At 46.4% G+C, this 24,751-nt stretch overlaps 3 protein-coding genes across 4 annotated transcripts in view; 2 read left to right on the forward strand and 1 right to left on the reverse strand.

The window, feature by feature from the left end:
• Nucleotides 1–24,751, forward strand: part of LOC124674499 (pectinesterase-like) — a 65,897-nt gene that overhangs the window by 35,013 nt on the left and 6,133 nt on the right. The gene's annotated exons all lie outside the window — the stretch shown is intronic.
• LOC124674501 (elastin-like) lies at nt 5,074–6,198 on the forward strand. The gene has a single exon (XM_047210546.1). The coding sequence runs from the start codon at nt 5,074–5,076 to the stop codon at nt 5,935–5,937; it is 864 nt and encodes a 287-aa protein (XP_047066502.1). The 3' UTR covers nt 5,938–6,198.
• On the reverse strand, nt 9,810–14,549 carry LOC124674497 (NEDD8 ultimate buster 1-like). The gene is made up of 11 exons (XM_047210541.1): nt 14,120–14,549; nt 13,413–13,535; nt 13,231–13,327; nt 13,100–13,135; nt 12,828–13,015; nt 12,387–12,489; nt 12,078–12,259; nt 11,909–11,986; nt 10,640–10,742; nt 10,525–10,561; nt 9,810–10,427 (listed from the first exon to the last, which is right to left on the reverse strand). Exons 1-11 carry the CDS (start codon nt 14,470–14,472, stop codon nt 10,000–10,002), a joined length of 1,728 nt encoding a protein of 575 aa, XP_047066497.1. The 5' UTR covers nt 14,473–14,549; the 3' UTR covers nt 9,810–9,999.

Consider the following 24,751-nt stretch of genomic DNA (forward strand, 5'->3'; position numbering starts at 1 on the left):
GGAATTTATTTGAAGTTTTACCTCACCGTAAAGTAGGAGGCTGTGTGGATCTTATGTAAACAGTTCGTGTGTACTTCTATAGACATACCTTGGACTCGCATATGTTTCTGTTGTACCACTCTGAGGGATGTAATATGAGTGGAACGGTGTTTCACTTGTGTTATGTCAACGACTTGTGTACTACACCATGCAGTGGTACGCTGGGTCACCACACAGTGTGGAGGCACAATGCTCCCCAAACACCACGAAGGCCTCAGTGTATTCTCCTAGCACCTTCCCACCAAAAGTTAAGTCCATGATCCACTATGGAATATTGAGGGTGGTCACCGAACCCGCACAAAGCTTGTTTCGAGGCTCCCAAGAAACCACCACCAAGGCCTCACACTTGAGGAATCTTCAAAACTTAATTGGAGGCCCCAAAAAGACCACAAAGATCACTAAGCCATCTACGGTCAAAATACCTAAGAGGAACATGCTCTCGTAACAAGCTTTCGAATAGATATCTCACGAACTTTCACCTCCATGTATCACACGGAGAAGTCAAACCGGTGCACCTAATGCAATGTCAAGAACACCACAAAGATGTTGATATCCTTCACTTTCAAATTCCAACAAAGCTACTAAAACTATTGGGGGGAAGAGAGGAAGAACAAATAGGAGGAGGAACACCAAATTTCTCTCCAAGAACAAGATCTAGGGATTCCCTCACAAAGAGGGAAATTGATTGGTGGGATTGTAGATCTAGATCTCCTCACTCTCTTTTCCTCAAATATAAGCAAGAATCATGGAGAGATTAGAGGGAGATGACGCTTCTCAAAGTCAACAATGGAGTAGAGAGAGTGGGGGAGCTCACGACCCGGGGGAGAAGGGTCATACCCCCAAAATGGAATCTAACCATCGGAACGGGGCCCAAAAACAGCCCGCAAGGCCGCAACCGGACCTTTCAGCCATGGTCAGACGACTCTGGCTGGCCGGACCAATCCGGTCACAATTTTCGTGCACACTGAAATCTCTTCGGACCAACGGGATGGACTGGTCCTGTCGTGGCTAGACCTTCCGGGCCTAGCCGGACTACTCCAGCGGTACCGCAGGAACAAACCCAAAAAGGGCATAACTTGAGCATCCTGACTCCGATTTTGATAATCTTGGGCTTGTTTCAAACTAGAAACAAGCTCTACAAGATCATGCAGAGAACCATCATAGTCCAACAAGGGAGGGTAAAACTAAATGACGAAATATTTTAACCTACCTAAAAAAGGCCGATAAAACCTCAAACATCGAAATGACAACAACTTGAGTTAGATTTGGGTGAAACCAATTTTGTTGGAAAGATGATGATAAGATCTACCCCACAAAGAATGGAAATATTAAGAACAAGTAGAGAATATTTTCCATGAACTTAGAAATGAAACCTCTCAATATGAAGTACCGAAGAAACTCCAATATCGAAAATGCAACAAGTATTTCATGTGGAATCCTTTTTTCATGAACTAGAGCTTGTCATGAGAATAAGCACAAGGTGTGAAACAACATATGGATAGACCCAAATAACAACCAAGAAAGATTATGCAAAGATCCAAAGGTTTGAGCTCTCGCTGACTAATATGATCGAGTTACTCACTCGAGAGCCATGTTCATAGTACGGCAACTAACCTATAAACCGGTCATCCAACTAAACCCCGATACCGGTGAGAAAGAAACCCTATGAGGAACAAACCTTAACCTTGAGCATTCAAGTTGAGCACGCTCGATGATGCCGATCTTGACCGCAAAAATATGGAACGTCTTTCTTGAAAGTGCTTGCTAGATGAAGTCTTGCGGATTGCCCTCCCCCCCCCCATAATCCACTATGGGAGAATGGGAGAGCTTCTTCTTGTTCGGCACATCTTCACATATCCTATATGGATGGAAAGCTTCAAGCATATGATCTCTACGAGTGGCTCATTTTGAACTTGCATGACATTTCTTCTTTCTTCCTCTTGTTGATATCTTGAAGATACACATGAGAGCTCAGTCAATCTTCTTCTTCAAGACATGCTTGTAACTTGATCTTCTTCATGTTCTCCTTCTTGCAACCTTGAAGCCAACATATGGTTCAAGCATTGCCTATGGACAAATCCTACAATTGTAACTCAATGCAAACATTAGTCCATAGAAATTGTCATTAATTACCAAAACCACACATGGGGGATCCATGCACTTTCAATTTCTATTCTCCAGTTACTCACTTCCTCCTCTTTAGATCCCGATGTTGCCTCTGTTAGCCCACATAGCATCAGCTCACTTCTGCCTCTTGTTCTTCCAAGACTCGTTATCAGCAGCACCGACACCATGGCCAGCATCAAAATCACCAGTCCTCACATCATTCTCATCCGGGTAGAACTCTTCAACACCCCACCCCAAAACCCAGTTGTGTAGAATGCAACATGCAAGAACTATCTTAACTTGTGTGGGGAAAAGATGGAATGGCATCTGATCGAGGATCTTAAACCTGTTCTTCAGGGAATTGAATGCCCTTTCGGTCGTCACTCTAAGGCTATAGTGTCTCAGATTGAAAAATGCATGGCCATTCTTGGGGAAGAAATTTGCAGGGAACTCATTCAGATGGTACCTTGTTGACCTGAAGGGTGGGAGATTTTCAGGGCGATAAGCATATCTAGCAACAGCTAGGTAGAAGTTACCTTGGTGAATTTGAGGCCATGTGATCTCTCCAAGCTATCAGCAAGAATGCATGCATTATGAGCTGATCCTTCCCATCCAGCTAACACATATGTAAATTTCATATCAAAATCAACAACGTCAAACATATTTTGACTGTTGTAGTGCTTTCTCCCCTTGTATGCATGAGCCATACTTCTTGGCACTCTAGCAGTCACATGAGTATTGTCGATCGCCCCAACACAATCTTAACATGAACATGAAAAAATTGTTAGGTATCACTGCAGTACAACCTTGCATTCCACAACAAGACATAATTTCTCACCTCAAAATATGGAAACCATTGTTAGATATCCTTGATTTCGTGGGGATGCGAGCAAATGTCAGCTTGATCATCTCTCCTCGGAGCTCTCTGATAGCATACATGACTTGCCTAAAGTAACAAGATATTGCCTCAGTTCACCTCTTCCATGTGATGTGAATCACTCAAATTCTTTGATTATGTCCTAGAACATGGAGGAACATTACCACTTGCTTCTCAATACAGATGTTGATGGTATCTTGAAGCAACCCCCTTTCCCGTAAATTATGCACAAGGTGGTTAAATGTGGATATGCTCATCCTAAGCATGTTGATAGTTTCTACATCGTTGTTATTGTAGATGTAGTTCAGATTTGTTATCCGTTCTATGTCGGGCTCAAACATTGGACCATAGGTGATGGAGGGTCTATAGTTGTGATTTGTGACACGCTCTCTGGCGGATGAGAATCATCCAGACCTAAATCGCATCTATGAGAGCGGTCGCGTTAACGAAAAAGCTTCAAATGCTCGGCCTAAATATTTCATTCCGTGTAAGTAATAGCTTAATCGGCCTGAAGTTTGAACACATTAAAGGAAATACATAATTAAAGATGGGGCGCGAGTGGGTTATAGGTGCTTGCAGCTTGGTTGAAGGTGGTGTCATGCTATCGGAGATGGAGATGACAGGAAAAGAGATTGCTGGAGACAAAGAGGGCTTTCTGGTGCCGCAAATCTAGGAGACCCACCACCTACTAAGGTGGAGCAGCGGCTGCCTGGATCTAAATCGCTGCCACCGCCGCCTTCACTGTACGAGAGAAAATGCGAGGATGTAAACTACAGTGGTGGGGACCGACTAAGAGAACGGTGAGGCTACTTTTCATGCGTAAATGCGAAGTCAATTTTTCTATTGCCACCATCTCCATCCTCCTCCCCCACGAACGACTTCCCTCTTTTTGTGCCTGCCAACGCCTGTCCTAGCGAGAATGGTGGAATCGAGCTTTTCTCAGAGGACAGGCCAGAAACTGTTTTAAACATCATGCTAAGCAAGAACGCGAATGACGGTTCGCAACCAGACCGCTGATTTTTGCATCCGTAGAAGCGAGAAACGACTTCACGAGTATCCAAGCACGCTCTGAGCGAGACATCTCATCTCACGGATAAAAGGACCTGTGGTACGCGATATGAATTGCATATCCAAAAGCTAACATGCATTAGCCTTGATAACTCGCCGGTACCTGAATGTCGAGATCTCTGACGTGGCTGTGAGGCCGTGGCTATCAGACAACAGTATATATCTGAAGGTATGAAATGACGGAGAGGCATTGGGATTGAAGTTATGCAGCATATCCTCAGAACTGAACGTCCTCGATTGCATCAGCTAGAGGCTAGAGTCGAGATCGAGATGATTGGACTATCGGACAGATCCAAACGTAACACTGAAGAGATACAGCTTTTCTTTCTGAAGCAGACATGGACAGCAAACTCTGCATGTTAGCAAGGCATCTCACACATTCTCATGGGTGCGCGCACACGCAGGATTGGATCAGAAGGATGATTTCGTAAGCTACTCCCCGCTCCGCTCTCAACTGCAACGAAACCACGATTTTTTTCATGCGCGGTTCAATTTCACCCGACGTTTCTGCTGCCTTGTTCTTGCTGAAAAGACAGACAGGTTGAACCGAACCAAGCCGCGACGACGAACACAGTACCGAGATTACGCTCGTACACCACACAAATCTAGCCCCTAATTCTAGGCCAATCCAGGAAGCAGCTAAGGTAGGGGATCGTCGCGCTAGCACCGCAATCATTCTTCCCCGGCGGACGCAGCCAAGCGCGAGTCACACGCCGCCGCGCCTATTTTGGCGGCTTCGGCGTCGCGCCAAGGCGGCCAGCAATGGAGATCCCCCACCGTCTCAGCGCCTCCACGTGATCGGCCGGCCGCATGCCATTGCCACCGCACACCAATGGCGCGCGCGCAATGATACCCATGCCCGCATCCCATGCCAGTAGGGCACGCCCCCGGCCTCGCCCGCCTATATAACACGCTCGATCAGAGACCTCCTGCCACAGAACACAGCACAGCACGTAGCGGACTCACGTAGTAAGCTCGAAGCAATGGAGTCCACCAAGGTCTCGGCGCTGCTGGTGCTCGCCATGCTCGCCCTCTCCTCCCCCATGGTGCTGGCGTGCGGCTCCGCCTCGTGCACCACCCCGTCCAGCGGCACCGGCACCACCATCCCGTCCGTCGGCGGCATTGTTGGCACCGTCTCCCCTGTCGTCGGCGGCGTTGTCGGCACCGTCGGCGGCGCCGTCCCTACAGTCGGTGGCGTCGCCTCTCCGGTTGTCGGCACCGTCACAGGAGCCGTCCCTACCGTTGGCGGCGTCGCATCTCCGGTCGTCGGCAAAGTCGGCGGGATGGTGTCTCCCGTCGTGGGCACCGTCGGCGGCATGGTCTCTCCGGTCGTAGGCACCGTCACCGGCGCCGTCCCTACAGTCGGCGGCGTCGTCGGCACCGTCTCTCCGGCCGTCGGCACCGTCGGTGGTGCCGTCCCCACAGTCGGCGGCATCGTGGGCATCGTCACTCCCATCATCGGCGGCGGGAGCCCCTCTCCCAAGCGCCACGGCGGACGCAAGGCCTGCCCGCCTTCTCCCCCGACGCCCACGCCGTCTCCCCCGACGCCCGCGCCGACTCCACCCACGCCCACCCCTAGCCCCACGCCGTCCTCCGACACCTGCCCCATCGACACGTTGAAGCTGGGCGTGTGCCTCAGCATTCTCGGAAACGAGGTGCACATCGGCGACAGCAAGGTCAAGTGCTGCGAGCTCGTGCAGGGCGTCGCCGGCCTCACCGCCGCGGCGTGCCTCTGCACCGCCATCAAGGCCAAGGTGCTGGACCTCTCACTCTACGTGCCGCTCGCGCTCAGCCTGCTCGTCAACGACTGCGGCTGCGCCGTCCCGCCCGGCTACAAATGCGCCTAAGCCATCCTTCCCGCCCCCACGTACCTACGCATGCATCCACTGCATAGTCAAGCCACCCACAAGTTTGAAACTATTAAGGTTGTTGTTTGGTCGATGAAGCCACTTGCTTCAGGGTTGTTCATTTAGTACATTTATTTTATTTATTACCATTCCCATCATTTGGTTTGATATCCATCTTGTAAGATTTGTATATCCAGATCCTATGGAAACTGTCATTGTACGTTGTGTAACTATTTATCCAAATGTAATGCCATTTTTACTCATGGTTTTGCACTATGATCTCCAAAGTCATGACGAAATTATGTTGTACAAAAACATGAATCTGAACATTTTTTCAGTGGGATCAGTTTCCATTGGGATCAGTTTCCATTACTTAGCATACAGAAAGGCAACCATGCAAGAATCCCAGGTGCAAAGAAAAAGAACAAGGAAAGGGAAAACGATGCCTACTGCTAGCGTACAGGACTTCCACCGCAAAGAGTTCAGGAAGCTAAAACTAGAGGCAAAAGCTAGAAGTTCACGAACATGACTGACTAGAGATAACAAAACAAAACCCAAAACAAACAGGTCGGGGATTTGTGGGGGACACAAAAGCCACTGCTTCATCTTGCGGAGAGAGAGATCAGTTGTCGTGTGTAGATCGATCCGTTGAGGTATCATGATTAGTGGAGGACACTCCCGGACCCAATCTCGCTCTTTCTCCAGGTGGAGGATTTGCCTCGCCGCCATGGCAACAACAAGTGATTCCGCGCCAGCTTGAAGCGCAACCTGATCTGCATCATTATTTAAACCTGCTCAATATTTCAGAAACACAATAGACTAGCAGATTAGTTCAATAGGGGATATGATAAGCTTCCCGTCGAAGCAAGCTTTGTTGCGCGTTTTCCAGATGGGAAACGCTGCTGTTCCCCCGGGGATCACGTCTTGCGATCGTCCGGGTCCATCCGCGGACGCGTGTCCTGCGAACGTGCGAGCCAGCGGGGCCCACCCTAGCGTTATCCTTTCCTCAGCTTTTCCCCCACATTCTATCTACTCCCGGCCATGGCTAGAGCTTCGCCCGACCATGGCTCCGATCCGCTCGGCACAAGCACCGCAAGCTCGAGACTAAGCCCGCCGCTGCACCGCCTCCATGCAGCCACCGCGCCACCGCGTGCCCCTCCCTCCACCAACGCACGTCGCCGTGTCGTCATACTCTGCTGCACAATTCTCCTCCCCTCCTATATCTCTGTCGAAGTTGCAGAGGACACCGGTGCTGCGGATGGGGGAGAGACCACCGCCGCTGCGAGCCCAGGTCCTAGAGACGGTGAGGCTGCAGCGGGGTCCGGCGGCGCTGCGGGGGCTAGCTGCGAGAGGAGATCTGGCGGTGCTGGTATAGCCTTGCGGGGATGCTGCCATCGGTGAGCGCCCCTGCTACAAGCTGCCGGCGGCGCTGCTACCAGATGCCGGCGGCGCTGCTACATGCTGCAGGTGGCGCCGCTACAATTGCGCCACGGTGTTGCTACAAGAAGCTGTCGGCGCTGCTACATGCTGCAGGTGGCGCCGCTACAATAGCGGCACGGCGTTGCTACAAGAAGCCGCCGGCGCTGCTACAATCTCCCGTCCGTGGTGCTACAATCGCTCGGCGGCCCGGCGGCGCTGCTACAATAGCGCGGCGGTGATGCTACATGCCGCAGGTGGCGCCGCTACAATCGACCGGCGGCGCTGCTACAATCGCCCGGCGGCACTGCTACAAGCGACGGGCGTGGATGCTGCGAGGGTTGACTCCGTGGTACAGGGAGCGGGCGGCGCTGCTGCGAAAGCCAGCCACCGGTGCCGCTGCCGGCGTTGTTGCGAGGTTTGCCCGCCGGCAACACAAGGGGAGGCGGTGCTGCTGCTACAAGCGGCGGCGGTTCTACTGGTAGCGGTGACGATGGTACTGCGAGCGGCGGCAGTCTCATCGGACTTCCGTCCAATTTTGCATCACTCGATGCGCTCGCGAAGACGATGACTGGATTTTTTTTCTTTTCCTGCGGGGCATGTGGATGGCGGGGTCCACCCACGTGGTGGAGGTGGAAGAAAAAGTCGCCTGTGCATGTAGTTGATCGGACGAAGGAGCACGCTTGGTTGACCCGATCGAACGGCTTGCGACCCGGGGGATTAGGGATCTGATCCCCCGGGGGACGCTCAGCACTACCCAGATTGCCCGGTAGATGGCAGCTATGCCGTTGCGGATGGCAGGGACATGTCGATGGGACCACCAAAAGAACTAGGAGAAGGAGGCAGGTCTTTCTGTTGCACCAATAGATTTGGCCAAACGTACTTAGCTGCATCACAGTGAAAAAAAATATGATGGATGGATTCTTCAGCGATACAAAATTGGCATTTTGTGTTCCCGACCAGTTTCTTTTCACCATGTTATGTTTAGTGGCAATAGCATTATGCCAAATCAGTCAGAACCAGATTTTGACTTGTAGAGGAATTTTGGCTTTCCACATGTGCCTAAACGATTTGTCTACACCATTGCTGCAAAGTTGTTTGTACAGGAATCTCACAGTGAAAGCCCCATCTTTAGTCCATCTCCACATAGATTTATCTGGATTTGAAGTTAGATGAATAGAGCTCAGAATTCTATGCAAACCATTCATCTGAATCTGCATATCAGTAGACAATCTTCTTCTGAAAGTAAAATTCTGCATCAACAGCAGTCAAACCTTGCTCATTACAAATATCAAAAAGATCTTGAAATTTGTCCTTAAGAGGTGTAAACCCACACCAGGAGTCACCCTAGAAATGAGTTCTTTTCCCATTCCCCACACCCCACAGCCATTTTCCTGCCACTGATATAAATATCTTTGAACGTTATCATTTGCTGGGAGCCGCGCCTGAAGGTTGCGGCCGCCGCCGTCGGTCGTCGCCTTCGGCGGCCGCGTTATCGGGACAAGCGCGGAGGGCGTTTCTGCGTGCTGTCCGTGGTCCATCAACGCCACCGCTGTTCGTGGAACGGCTGCGCCCGGTGCTCGTTGCGAGCGCGCCCCGGCGCGTAGGCGCGTAGCCACGCAGTGTTCCCGTCCGTTGGAGGCCGTCCCGCTGGTTTTCGGCGCTGCAGGGAGGAGCCGCCCGGAGGTGTTGTGGCCGCGTCAGGAGCCGCCGGGCCACACATCACGCCGGCGAGCGAATTTGTGCCGCCGGCCGTCGTGGCGTGCTGCTTTTCTTCTTCTCTCTGGTATTGCCTTATGCTCTTGGTAGAGACAAAGTGCTGATAACGTATTTAAGAACTAATGAGCGAGAGAATCAAGCGATTTCATTGATAGATATCTTGGGTATATATACCCCGTGAACAGTCGCCTTTTGAGGCGGTTTACAAGTTAGCGTACATGTGAGGCGACGCCTCCAATGTAAGGCGGTTGGACAAAATCCTAACTACCTATCTTAGCCTAATTGTAAAGCTAATAATTCCTAACAGTGACTAGCAGAAAACACACAGGAGTTGGAGAGGTATTTCCTCCACATAAACATATATTGACAACAGAGAACGTGGATCCAAAAAAATCTCGTGCCAACTAGAGCATTGAAAGTGGTACGTTGTGCAACTATCTCGAACTATTTATCCAAATGTTTTATGCCATTCTTCAAACAAGAAGACATTGCTCATTCTCATATTGATGGTTGCAATACGGATACGGTTTCAAAGGTTGTGAGGAATGTGGTACAAAAACTTCCATGATTCTGAAACGAATACTCCCAACCAAGAATGTGGTTCTGAAAATCTCATTTGCCAACTAGAGATAACAAAGGATGGGTGTAGCATTTTGCAACCCATGAAAAATATGCAGTGGCATTCATCCCTAAAATTTTCTACAGATTTAATATGCACAGGAGAAACTCGCACACAAAATAATGAGATGCAATGAGAAATTTCTTCCACCACTACGGTTATGACTTTCCAGGTGTCACTCACAAAGGTAGCATCCATATTCATATGTACAAAGTGAACTTCTACCAAGTAATCAAACTCTCAGTTTGAGGCTACCCTATGTTCTCACACCTTAAGCTTTTAAGTTTTAAGATGCATATCTTTGCACATCAAGAGCTAGCAGCAGACTCCAGCAAGCTCAAGTACTCTGCTATAGCCTGCCCTTCGTTGCCAACATCAATGTCATAGTCATCCAGGGCATCCCCGGTCAGCTCGTTGGCGAGCTCATTTTCCATCACTACATCACGGTTTGGACGTTCATCATGGCTTGCACTTGCTTCTTCCTCGTTCACATCTGCTTCATCGATCATCGCTTCATCATGGTTCCCAGCTTCTCCATTGTTGTTCACAGCTTCTTCATTATTCACTAACTGCTCCTGATCGCCATCAGCAACGTTCAAATCTTCTTCATTATTCACTAGCTGTTCCTGATCCCCTTCAGTAGCATTCAAATCTGGGACAAGTGACGGAGGGTTAACCACCCCTGAAGCAGTCACAGCGGCAGCGCCCCTTGCTCTTGATGATCCTGCACCCAAGACTAACAGGAAAAAGGGAACAAAGTGGGGTAAGTCCCATTGTATTTGCAGCCACACAATTTCAAAGAGCAACAACGAATGACTTCAATCCATACGTACCATGAGATGGTCGTTTCCTCCTTGACTGAATTTTACTCTACAGTGAAAATGAAAATATACGTGTTAACAACTGCAGAACATTTTTCTAGGATAGGAGTAAGAAAATAACACATACTTGTAGGACACAGTTCTTCTCAGGATCTGTCAAAAGATCTAATGCTTTTTCAGCATCATTTTCATTTATGCGGAGTGCCTCTGCAGCAAGATACTTCTCAAACCTTGAAAATTGAAACAAACTAACCGGTTACAAATAGAACGAATATCATGACAATGTGGTAATATAATATAGTTTTTCTGCCGCCATGCACAAGTGGCTACAATTTATTTTGCTTATATTGGACATTGTTGCTAAGTATCTGTAATCTAACGTGTAACAGTTAAATATACATTTGTTTCTTTATTTCCTCGATTCCCACAAACACAACAAAATAAAATATCATGTCAAGAGCAGACTTCTCATGAATCATCATATAAAGTTCCCTGTAACGCCATCTCCACAAGACAACTAAAGAGATACTAAACTATACTTCTCAAAATGATAATAATGTGTGGGTTGCTCAAAATAGGTGTCCCAGTCTAGTTTCCAAAGATTGGTTCATAAAATGGAAATCTATTGGTGCACATGCGCATGCAGCACTCACTGTTAAGAATGCTCACTTCCATGTTTTCAAAAGTTCTGACAAAATGTATACGCGTGTACTATTGGATTTCGTGTAAATCTGCAAAAATTTGTGCAAAATAAATCTATTTATGTGCTACACAAAATTACTATCTCTAGTAGTTTTAAGGCCCTGGTGCATTTACTTTTTGTTTGCCCAAAATTTGTAGGTTTACACTCATCCTAAAATTGCACTCCTACAAAAAAAGTAAAAAATAATAATCATAACTTATAAGTATTCCTTCATCACTAACATTTGTCTCTAAGAAATATATTTTTTAAGCTGATTGTGAATTAATTTAAGATGAGTTTTTGACAATGTGGTAAACAAAACTTTGGATTGTGGACTTGTGGTGGCCTATTAAAAGAACCCTTTTATTATTTTTACATAGTACTAGCTGACTGTGAGCCTCTACTTTGGGCTTGAATCCTTTCACTGGAAAGGGTAAAGAGTCTGTACAACCTAGTGTGAAACTGAACATTGATCCCAAAGCACAGTGTAATAAAGCCAGACTGGTCATCAGGTATCTGATTCTACAAATGTTAGACTATCAGGATTTCATGGTATAATCCACATCTAGTACTCCCCCCATCCCACAATATAGGATGTCATTGTTATTACAACCAATATGCTCCTAGATTGGTTGTAATAACCTCCTATATTATGTAATGTAGGGGAGTAATAAAATACTTCCAATTAATATAATAAGATCAAAACACTCTTACCCAATAGTAGTCAAGCTTTTCAACTTCTGCATATCAACTCCCTTGTTCATGGGAGTTTTACCATATTTCATTTGTTCCCTAGGATAACAACAAACAAAGTGTGCACAAATCAGCTAACAAGGAAAAGGATACATAGAAGAGAAACAAAGCCTCTTGATGAGAAGCTTACAAGATCTCTCTTTGTGTCTCTTGGTCCTGCTTCCTTCTAAGAATTTTCTTTTCACGCTCCTCACATAAGAGAGCGACAGAAGCTTGAATATCATAGCCAGTCATCTTTAGTGCTCTTTTTGAAGAGCGTTCCTCGTAGCCCATTTCCATTAACATCGTCATAGCTTCATCTGGTACTTGCAGCTAAGATGACGTGTATTTAGCAAAAAATTAAAGCTAACATTTATGAACAGCACATGCTGTGGTACTAAGGTTAAGGTGCAGAGTACTATTCAATAAGCTACAAAATACTGACAGCCAGCATATATACCTGCATGAATTTAGATTGTGCCGAGCTGAGAGAGTCGCGTGACTTTTCAGTATGGCCATTATAATATGCTACCACTCCTTCCAACAGCTCCAGCCTTACATAGCTATAAACAGGCAAAAGATTTCATACATCAGGAAACAATGGAAGTCAAAGCTAGAATGCTCAACAGGTCTAACTCTTGGAGAGCCACCACTAGAACATGTTATAAGAGTAAAGCTTTTGTTAATGAAAATCCACAAAGATCAAACATAGATGTACATCACATCCAGAATGACACATTGCGGGAATCGCCAGTTGATTTTACTGTGAGCGCCTCCTGTAACTATTCAGTTCTTTTTTCTTGCTACGTGTACCAATTAGTCCTCAATTTCTCAATCAAAATACCCACTATCTCTCCAAACAACGGTATAGTAAAAGAGGGAGGTAAAGACAGAGTCTTACATAGCAAGATCTGCATGACGAGCAGCCTGGAGTAACCTGAAGCGAGTTGAATCTTTACCATGGGAACGTTCAAATCCTAACCTCGCTTTATTTAGGCGAGCCCCTGCAACTTCTAACCGTGATACATCACGAAGCATAAAGTAACACCAGACTATATCCAGTTGAAGCATTGGCACATTATCAACTCTCTGCAGAATGAATGGAGTGTAAGAAAAAATACTTGCAGCATTTTGTTTGACACAGGTAACAGATAATCTCATGGTTCAAGTTACCTCAATGAGTTTAGGGTCACAAAGCGAAAAGGCTTCCTGGTAAACACAATAGAAGGAACAGTCAATATACAGCTATTTAAAAGCTTCACATGCTTCTTACACTAGGAAAAAAATCACATAAGGAAGCATACCTCGGCCATCATCAACACATCCAGTGCCTCCTTATAATTGTCCTTCTTGATAAGAATTTTGGCTTTCTGGTGAAGCATTAGAGCCATCTTCAGAGCCCTAGAGATAACATAGGGTCATACAAGATGAGTTAATTAGTATAAACAATATAACAATAGCCCCAATTATTAGCTTAATATATTACTTGATATCATCTGTAGATCCAAACATGACTTTCTGTCCACTCTGATCCTCGAGATCCAGATTGAAATCTTCTTCAGGGAAGGAACCATCTGAATGCCTTTGAGACAATGATTTTGCAGCTTCCCTACAAACCATAAAATTGGTAAATTGAGTTAAACACATGTCAGTTCCTACAGGATTCGTTCGAGGTAGCTTAGGGCTGAACCCTAACTCAGTACACACGATCCCCATATTCAATCAAGGAACACAACTACTCCGTAAATAAGATCCCTTCAGCTTCAGTAGGAGTTCTATGTAGTACACCTAATTTTCTTCGATTACTGAATCACTAAATTTTCCGAATCACGAACTGCACATTGTGGTCGATTACGGAGAAATAGACTGTGCTAGTCAAGGGTAAATCATGATCGAATTAACAATAATATGTGCCTCCTCTAGGTGGAAGCAAACCCTATTGACTAGGGTACTTGACTTGCCACGAGAGTCAATGCCCTAAGCAGGGACAGTAGGATTTTGCTTATGCTTCCGCAGTTGAGAATTTGTAACAGGACAGTAACATCCGGGTCCCCAATTTTAGACAGGGAAGTGAAATCTTGCTGCAAAGACTGCAATTTTTTTCCGCCGGAAACAGGGGAACAGAAATCTCGAAATCCAAAAAGGCCATCAGGATTCTAACGGAGAGGATCGAGAGCTCGAATCGATTCTCACCAGAGCCTGACGAGCCTAGCGGCGTGCTCCTCCTCGGCCGCCGCCGCGGCGGCCTCGGCGGCGATGGCCTTGCCGCGATCGGGGGAGGCGAGGTTGGAGAGCACCTTGGAGTTGCTCTTGAGTCCGGCCTGCTGCAGGGAGGTCGCGGGGTCGTCCTTGAGCACGCGGCCGCCGAAGATGAGGCCGATGCGCTCGGGCTCCACGTCCCCGGCCCGCCGCGCCACTTCCGCCCGCAGCATCGGCACCGTCCAGGCGCCCAATTCCACCTCCAGGGGGCCGGCCCACGCGCCGACTACGCGAATCTTCTCCGCCGCCGCCGCGGGTGGCGCCGCCGGGACCTCGCCGGACGCCATCGGATGATCAGGGTTGGGGTTTTTGGCTCGGGTTGGGAGTGGTTTGGTGGTTTTGGTGTGACCTTTTTGTTTTGGGGTTTGTTGCGGGGCTTGCAGATAGGAACAGAAATAACCAACGAGTTGTTTATGTAGACTCGTTTGATATCCTCCGGATTTATTTGCGTCGGTATATCCTCCGGATTTCGGGGTGTTTTGAGTGAGGGTTGATTTGTAATTTCGGATGGAATTCACAGCTTTTGACGGTTATTGTTTTTTTATTAATCTACCATTTGCCAAGTCTACAAGCCATACATACCAAGTCTGAGCCTTGCGAGAAGACCCTTGTCAAAAATATAAAAATAAAACTACAAACGTCCCCAACGAAAATTCATCACCGTCTATGACTTCCATTAGCTGATGGCACACCGTGAAACTACTTCGATGCCCCACCTACTTCACAAACCTAGAGTCCAGGAGTTTTACAAGTGTGAGAGAGAAGTGAGACACCGATGATAATGACTATAGCACACAACGTAAACCAGGATAAGAGGCGAAAACCTGATCCACCCCCATGTTGACATTGAAGGGCCACCATGGGAACTTACTGACGAGACCACAAGGTCATCATAAATCAAGGTGAAAGCATTGTGGTTGATGACTCTCCCCCATAACTCGGCTTATAAAATCTGGAGAAGTCAACCCTCACGTGGCCCTGCGACGGTGACTCGGGGCCACAATGTCACTGATAGAGCCAAAAGCAATCATCCCAACATGATGTTCGCTCCACTATCCAGATGAATGACAAAAGGAGACCAAAACCTAACAAAATAGACAAGGCCTCTCTCCTAAACGGGTTGTGGATCCGTCTACCAGATAAAGAGGCCGATGGAATCAACCAACAATGATAATAATATGTGACTCATAGGAAATATTTGATGAGATTCGTAGCATAGAAAACAAAAAATTTCCTACCGCAAGAACGAATAACAAGCCAAGATCCAATCTAGAAGATGGTAGCAACGAGAAGATCATGAGACTAACCCTCGAAGATTTCCAAAGCCTACGAGATTAGATCTCGTGTTGCCGCTTTTGAAAGCGCGTAGAAGATCTTGACGGTGCCACAGTCGGGCAGCACCTCCGTACTCGGTCACACGTTCGGTGTTGATGACGACGTCCTTCTCCCCGTTCCAGCGGGCAGCGGATGTAGTAGATCCTCCTCGGAATCCCGACAGCACGACGGCGTGGTGGCGGTGGTGGAGGAGATCTCCGGCAGGGCTTCGCCTAAGCGCTAGGCTGCCCCCTCCCTCTCCTCCTCATTATATAGGTGGAACACCCAAGGGTTTGCCCAAAGATCTGAATAAGGCCCCAATTCAAAAACTGCCATATGGACGAAACCTAGAGGGACGAGGACTCTCCCCTTCCCCCCTTGTTGGCCGGCCAAGGAGGTGGAGTCCACCATGGACTCCACCCTCCCACTTGGTTGGCTAGTTAGGGTTGGTGGAGCCCAACCGGGACTCCACCTTCCATGGTGATTTCTTCCGGAAGATTCTAGAACATTCTAGCGCCTTCCATAAATGCACCAGATCATTTCCAAACATGGAAAGTGATTTCCTATATATGAATCTTATTCTCCGGACCATTCCAGACCTCCTCGTGATGTCCTGGATCCCATCTGAGACTCCGAACAAAATTCGAACTCCATTCCATATTCCATATCTACTTAAAACGACATCAAACCTTAAGTGTGTCACCCTACGGTTCGTGAACTATGTAGACATGGTCGAGACTCCTCTCCGACCAATAACCAATAGCGGGATCTGGAGATCCATAATGGCTCCCACATATTCAACGATAACTGATGACCCACAAGTATAGGGGGTGTATCGTAGTATCTTCGATAAGTAAGAATGTCGATCCCAACGAGGAGCAGAAGGTGTTGACAAGCAGTTTCGATGAAGGATTCACTGTAAATGCTCACGGACAAGTATTCGGGGGTTTTGATGTAACAGTTGAATAAAGTACGAGTAAGTAAAATGCGAGAGAAATAATTGCAGCGAGTGGCCCAATCCTTTTTAGCACAAAGGACAAGCCGGTTTGTTTACTTATAATGACCAAACGTTCTCGAGGACACACGGGATTTTAGTCTAGTGCTTTCGCTACATACGGCTAAATAATCTTCATTGTTATGATAAGTGTTGTGTGGGTGAACCTATGCTAATGTACCGCCCTTCCTAGGACTAAATACATACTTGTGATTATACCCCTTGCAAGCATCCGCAACTACAAGAAAGTAATTAAGAATAAATCTAACCACAGCCTTAAACTCGAGATCCTCGCGATCCCTCCCGCATCGATATACCAACGGGGTTTAGGTTTCTGTCACTCCGGCAACCCCGCAATTAGCAAACGAATACAAGATGCATTCCCCTAGGCCCATAAATGGTGAAGTATCATGTAGTCGACGTTCACATGACACCACTAGAAGAATAACACCACAACTTAAATATCACACCATTGAATATTACTCAACCATAGTTCACTACTAACATTTAGACTTCACCCATGTCCTCAAGAACTAAACGAACTACTCACGAGACATCATATGGAACATGATCGGAGGTGATATGATGATGAATAACAATCTGAACATAAACTTGGTTCAATGGTTTCACTCAATAGCATCAACAACAAGTATAGATCGATACCGGGAGAGTTTCCCCTATCAAACAATCAAGATCAAACCCAAATTGCTACGGCGGTGACGAGGTGCTGCAGAGGAGATGGCGGTGATGATGGTGGAGATGATGATGATGGTGATGGAGATGATGTCCAGCTCGATGACGGTGACGATGGCGTCGATTTCCCCCTCCGGGGGGAATTTCCCCGGCGGATTCCTCGCCCGCCGGAGAGCTCTTTTCTCTCCGGTGTTCTCCGCCCCGCGCAGGCGGCCGTAACTCTTCGTGAGGTACCCTCCGTGGCTTAGGTTTTCGGGACGAAGGGTTTGGCGAAGAAAAGGAGGCGAAAGGGGTCGTGGGCCCCTCACACCACATGGCGGCGCGGCCGGGGCTCGGGCCGCGCCGCCCTAGGGTGTGGGCCCACCCCGGCTCCTCCCGGCTCCTCCTTCCGGCTTCCTTCGTCATCTTGAAAAATAGGATTTTTGGTATAATTTCCTTCCACAGTTGATCTTCCGAAATATTGCGTTCTGACGGTGCTTTTTCCAGCAGAATCCTCGGCTCCGGTGTTCGATCCTCCAATAATGATGAAACATGCAAAATAGATGTAATAACATAAGTATTGTGTCCCAATATGAAATATATCAATGAATAACAACAAATTATGATATAAAATAGTGATGCAAATTGGACGTATCAACTCCCCCAAGCTTAGACTTCGCTTGTCCCCAAGCGAAACCGAACTCAATAGACATGACCACATGTTTATGGAGTGAAGAGTCGATAACCAAAATACGGACAAGAAACATCATATTCATTCACACAGGACATTGTAGTAAACAACCTCTTATAACTCATATTGAAACAAGTATAAGGTAATCACAAGTAAAGGTGCATGAGAAATCATAATTGGTGATGGCAAACTTCGTTCTTGGTCAGAGAACAATTAATAGATTATATTTATCTTCTTGAGCAGCGCTCTCATGTTTAAAGTTTATAATGCACAACTTGCATACTCAATCATAATGGTCTCTTCATAATCATTGATAACTTTCAAAGCTATATTCATTCAGATAAAACTTGTACTAAACAAGGAAGAATAAAAGACATGATGTAGCAAATCACAATATAATGGTTTGATCACAACTACTCAAATGCTTGCTTGAGATGGAGAGAAATAGGTTTACTGACTCAACATAAAGTAAAAGACAGGCCCTTCGCAGAGGGAAGCAGGGATTAAATCATGTGCTAGAGCTCTTTCAGTTTTGAAATCATATAGAGATAATAAAAGTAGCATTTTGAGAGGTGTTTGTTGTTGTCAACGACTGGTAGCGGGTACTCTAACCCCTTGCCAGACAACCTCCTAAGAGCGGCTCCCATAATATTTTCCTTTTGTGTGGCACTCCTTCCAACCTTTCTTTCACAAACCATGGCTAACCGAATCCTCGGGTGCCCGCCAACAATCTCATACCATGAAGGAGTGCCTTTTTATTTTAGCTTTATGATGATGATGACACTCCCCCCAACCTTTGCTTACACAAGCCATGGCTAACCGAATCCTTCGGGTGCCGTCCATCAATCACATACCATGGAGGAGTGTCTATTTAGTTTAATTAATTTGGGACTGGGAATCCCATTGCCGACTCTTTTTGCAAAATTATTGGATAAGCGGATGAAGCCACTAGTCCATTGGTGGAAATTGCCCAACAAGATTGAAAGATAAAACACCACATACTTCCTCATGAGCTATGAAACAATGACACAAATAAGAGATACTAAGTTTTGAATTGTTTAAAGGTAGCACATGAAGTATTTACTTGGAATGGCAGAAAATACCATGTAATAGGTAGGTATGGTGGACACAAATAACATAGGTTTGGTTGGATGTTTGGATGCACGAGAAGTATTCCCTCTCAGTACAGGTCTTTGGCTAGCAAGGTTAATTAGCAAGCATAAGAGTCGAGGGAAACAAACAAATATACATATGATAGAAACAATCATGTATCTTCCTTGTAAGCACAAACAATTTTAACTTCAGAATAATAAGCTATGAGCTAACAAGAAAGACAATGAAACATCTACATGTATTTCTCTTTTCTATTTAAACCTCAAAATGTTGTTGCTATTGACCAATGCTAAGTTTGCCAAAACCAAATAGATTTATTCAATGCTCCCAAAGTGATACCAATACTAACAACAAGATGAATCATAGAGAGTGCAAACTAAAATAAGATGTGCAATATGTAAATGATAAGACTTCTCATTAATATTCCATATCGATAACTCACACCAAGGGATACATAGACAACTAAAGGAGAGATACTTCCAAACGCAACCCATCCTATACGATAACTTCCCTATTCATGATATGACACTACTTGACAATAAAAGTAAAAGATAGTGATAATGTGATACCGCGGCACTCCCCCAAGCTTGGAACAAACCAAGGGGATGCCGATACCGATGATGAATTACTCCTTTGGCGATGGTGGTGATGAATTCCCGTCTTCAGACTTCCAAGATAGAGGCTCTCCATCAACAAAGGACATCTTGGTCTCGGGAATCCTGAAACTAGCAGCACGGCTTATATGTTTAAACCTGTTTTCATACTCACAGTTCGATTATGAATGTCATAGAGTTGAGCTTGGAGTTTGTTGGTGGTGTCGTGAAGTGAGAGGATGTCGCTCCAAAGCTTTGCGGTTTCCTTCTCATGTTCGAGCAATGAGTTCGAGACACAATCTCGTGGAAGATATCCACCTCACGCTCAGCCATCTTCTTGTACTTGAAAACCTCTTGTTCTAGCTTCTCCATCCTGTCTTCCAGGCTTCCTTCTCCTTTAGGACCCCGGACATCCTTGACCTGCAGTTCTCCTTCAACGAGCGAGCAACTCCTTGGGGTGCATCCTCAGCTCCTCCATGTACAAGTTGCCAACATCCTTGCTGGAGCTGTCCTTCGGGGCTTCCGACGAAGACATGATGGCTCTAGATCCGAAGCAATTCCTGGCAGAAACAACTCGAAACAAAACACGACGAGAAAACGATTTACGGACCTCCAGGTGACAAGGTATTACCTCGCCAATGCCTACGTATTGTAGACTAGGGTTTTCGGGAAGAGCGACGATGGAGATTACAGGGACGAGATTAGGCACACGACGTACCCAGCTTCGGGTCCCCTCGGTGGAGGATCCCTACGTGCTGCTAGCAATCCACTATATGATCATAAGTATCTTTACGAGGTGCCGCCATCGGCGTAGCTATGTTGTCTATCTCTATGTTTATCTCTTGGCCCTCCTATTTCGGGTGCCCCGGCTAGCTTTATATATGCAACCGAGCCTAGGGTTTTACAAGAGTCCTAGTCGACTACTTCTTCGGGTTGCCTTGTTGGGCCTTCTCCATATTTGGTCTTCTCCATATTGGGCCGAGCCAGGTATACTAATAATGGTTACCCGAAGGGTATGCCCATGTCAGTAGCCCCCGAGTTTATAGGGAAGTCGCAGACTTGCGTAGAAACTCCAAGCATAACCATCTCAGAAGTCGAAGAAGTACAAGGCGAGGTCCATGTCGTAGATCATGTGTAGCGTAGATCATGTGTCGACGATTCTTGAAATTATCGGGTGCGCGGCAGCGCTCCCGATGGGAGTAGCCCCCGAGTCTATGGACAAGCGCTTGCACTTGGGCATAGACTCAAGTTGTACTACTCAATGAAGAACTTAACTATATTTCTGGAGGACTTGATGAAATCCATGGGCTCCCGATGGGAGTAGGCTCCACTCGAATCGTAGAATCGAGTTGAGTCTACAAACCTGAATTGTCGTAGATGCTGTCGAAGTTATCTTTCTATCGGGTGCGCGACCAGCGCTCCCGATGGGAGTAGCCCCCGAGGCTACAGCCAAGTGTTTGCACTTGGGTGTAGGCTCAACTTGCTTTTAATCGACACCACAATTTTTCCTCTTTCTTATATCTTATCGAGAGGGTGAACAATACTCTCGATAAGAGTAGCCCCCGAGCCTATGGGCAGGTGCTTGCACCTAGGCATAGGCTCAAGTTGTACTACTCGATAAAGAACTTGGCGCAGCCCCTCTTTTATCGACTCCAGGCCGTTGCTATTTTTATTTGACATCCATATCTATATTGTACAGGGATAATGGTAATTGGAGCTAGTTCATCTGACGGATCAGGTACTAGTTAACTGCTCTAGTGGCAATCCGCAAAAACCTACTTCAAGATCACGTCCCCGGACATGATCTCGGGATACTGGTGCAAACTCGACGAGTGCCGCTTAAGGTCTTACCATTCTGTCGAGTCCCGGTCATATTTATCGGGTACCTAACGCGTCCGTTAGGATTTTTCTTCGTATCTGTTGATACGGATAAAAGTAGCGTGAGCGCAGTCTTTGGCGATGCCACGCCCAGCAGAACGGATCTGGGGTCTTACCTTCGCAAATTTGCGGCATTCAGAAATTGATCGCAACTTTGGCGTTCTGAGAATATATTGTCGAGTGCCTTGTTCGGCTAATGCAATGACCCATTTTGTGGGTTCTTCTATTTTTCTCTCGGTCTTGATAAGACAGCCGAATATATTGGTTCTTCTATATTGTCGGGTACATCACCGATGCTCTTGCTCGGAACAATATGACGAGTCAATGAACCCGAAGATTTGTCCACTTCTTTTTTTCTCTCTTTTTTTTTCCTTGATGAAAATTTCGTCGAGTTCTTCTCTCAGGAAAATTTCTTCGGGTCCTCTTTGAGGACAATTCTTCGGGTCCTCTTTGAGAAAATTTCTTCGGGTCCTTCCTGAGGATAATTCTTCGGCATCTCCTTGAAGATAATTTTTCGGCACCTCCTTGAGGATAATTCTTCGGGTCCTCCTTGAGGATAATTTTTCGGGACCTTTTTGAAGATAATTTTTCGGGTCCTGTTCTTTCTTGAAGACAATTTCGTCGAGTTCTCCCTTTGGACAATTTCGTCGGGTTCTCTCTTGTAGACAATTTTGTCGGCTTTCTCCTGCATAAATAAACAAACTTTTTCTATCTTTCCCTTGACTCTCTTTTTCGCACGCAGTGTCAAATGCTCAGATTCGATGATATGTAAAGTGAATATATGCCGCGCAGCCCCCGAGTGTCGGGTGCGGCAAAAGTAAATGATAATCAACTTTATGTGAAATAAAGGAACACTTAGCTTATTGGGCACGAAGGAGTCGATGCGCGATGAGGTCTTCGAGTGCAGCGAAAAAGTCGAGCCGAAGTAGAAACCACCGAATTAACGAAAATGGATAGCACCAAATTGTTGATGAAGAGATAGTCGAGCCCCCGAGCACTGCTGGGGTGATGTCAATGATTGTTGCTTAGACGCCGTGTCACAGTTGTTACTCGGGGCGAAGTCGTTGTCGAGCCCCCGAGCACTGCTGGGGTGATGTCAATGATTGTTGCTTAGACGCCGTGTCACAGTTGTTACTCGGGGCGAAGTCGTTGTCGAGCCCCCGAGTATTATCCGTGTTGCCGAAAGAAGGCCATTAAGGATGAAATACTGAAGATGAAGTCCAAGATGAAGTACTTGAGATGAATCCATATTAAAGATTACACCATCATATATTGAAGATGAATCCGCCGATATCATAGAGGATGAATCCATTGACTCGAAGAATCCAATAATAACCATAAAAGATGAATCCGTTGATATCATAGAGGATGAATCCATTGAGCCGAAGAAAATAGTTCCAGTAATAACCATAGAAGATGAATCCATTGACCCAGAAACGCGTCGGGTAATATTGTATAAGTGAACCAATAATAACCCAAAGAAAAACCAATCTAGTAATCCGGAGAGAATAAATCCACTGTGCCGAAGAAAATAAATCCACTAAGTCGAAGAAAATAATTCCACTGAGCCGAAGAAAATAATTCCACTGAGCCGGAGAAAATAATTCCACTGAGCCGGAGAAAATAATTTCACTGAGCCGAAGAAGATAATTCCATTGAACCGGAGAAGATATTTCCACTAAGCCGAAGAAAAGAAATTCACCAAGTAACCGAATATATTTGTGACAACGAAGTAATGGCGCAACCCAAAATGTCGGGTAAATTTACTGCAATGATGTAATGGTGCAGTCCCCGAGTATTCGGGTGTGGCGAAAGTAAACAATAATTAACTCTCGGAAGAGGAACACTTAGCTTTTTTATCGGGTGTGATGGAGTCGACGTGGAAGTAGGTCACCCAACATACGAAGTTGATGTAACGGACGTAGCCGATGCAGCGGAGCCGTGCGGCGTTTAGCCGAAAATATCCGACAAGGTGGAAGTAGTCGGTATGGAAGAGAGAATCATCGAGTTCGCAGTGGGCGAGCCCCCGGGCAAGGCGTGTGCGCGTTGTCGGGTTAACGGCAGGCGAGCCCCCGAGCATGCGACTGCAGCGAAGTCGTCGAAACTTGTTCCGATCTGTAGCTATGTTACGGCGCAAAAAACTATGCGCAAATAATAGTACAAGCCGAAAAATATTTGATCAAACAGAATTTATAAATAATAACTAATTAGAAGTATAGCACCTGATGATCTTTGCGTCGGACCGGGGTTCGCAGGGACGAATCCGCGGTATCTAGTACGCGCTGGCGCGTGATGAACAAATCCGAGACGTGCAGGTCCGCCTTCCATACTTAATTTGACCAAGTTCTTTATACCTCCCGTTGTGTCCCTGACTTCTTTGTTTGATGCCGGACGGAAGTAGTAGTCGTGCTTGCTTAGGTTCCTTCTTGATCGTGGCCATGTTCTCGTCAAGGCCGATTTTGCCGGCTCTTTCATGTTTAAGCTTGATCAGATCAAAAAGCCTACATCATGTTGACGTTGCTTTTACATGGATAAAAAAAAAATCGATTAGCCAACCATAGAAAACGTAAGCCGCTTCCAGTAAAAGAGGAGATTTAGATTAGTCATAGAAGAAAGAAAAATCATGTTCCTGTAGTCCCGTGCAGGGACATGCTTCACTTGTTTTTCCTGCTGCGCATTGGGACTTGTTTCTTCGACAAGCAACAAAACACTGTCGCCCGATTGATCTTGAAATCGTACGCCAGGCCATGACTTTATTTTTTCTTCGCGTTCGGTGATCTGCTTTAGTTGAAGACAAATTTCTAAATCTGCTCAGATTTGATCTTCATGCTTGCTGATGATGATGGATCCCGCCCGAATAACGAAATCCAGTCGTCGCCAATCCCCACGGTCGGCGCCAATTGACAAGGTATTACCTCGCCAATGCCTACGTATTGTAGACTAGGGTTTTCGGGAAGAGCGACGATGGAGATTACGGGGACGAGATTAGGCACACGACGTACCCAGCTTCGGGTCCCCTCGGTGGAGGATCCCTACGTGCTGCTAGCAATCCACTATATGATCATAAGTATCTTTACAGGGTGCCGCCATCGGCGTAGCTATGTTGTCTATCTCTATGTTTATCTCTTGGCCCTCCTATTTCGGGTGCCCTGGCTAGCTTTATATATGCAACCAGCCTAGGGTTTTACAAGAGTCCTAGTCGACTACTTCTTCGGGTTGCCTTGTTGGGCCTTCTCCATATTTGGTCTTCTCCATATTGGGCCGAGCCAGGTATACTAATAATGGTTACCCGAAGGGTATGCCCATGTCAC

The sequence above is a fragment of the Lolium rigidum genome, chromosome 7, assembly GCF_022539505.1.
Source record: "Lolium rigidum isolate FL_2022 chromosome 7, APGP_CSIRO_Lrig_0.1, whole genome shotgun sequence".
In the NCBI taxonomy this organism is placed as follows: Eukaryota; Viridiplantae; Streptophyta; class Magnoliopsida; order Poales; family Poaceae; genus Lolium; species Lolium rigidum.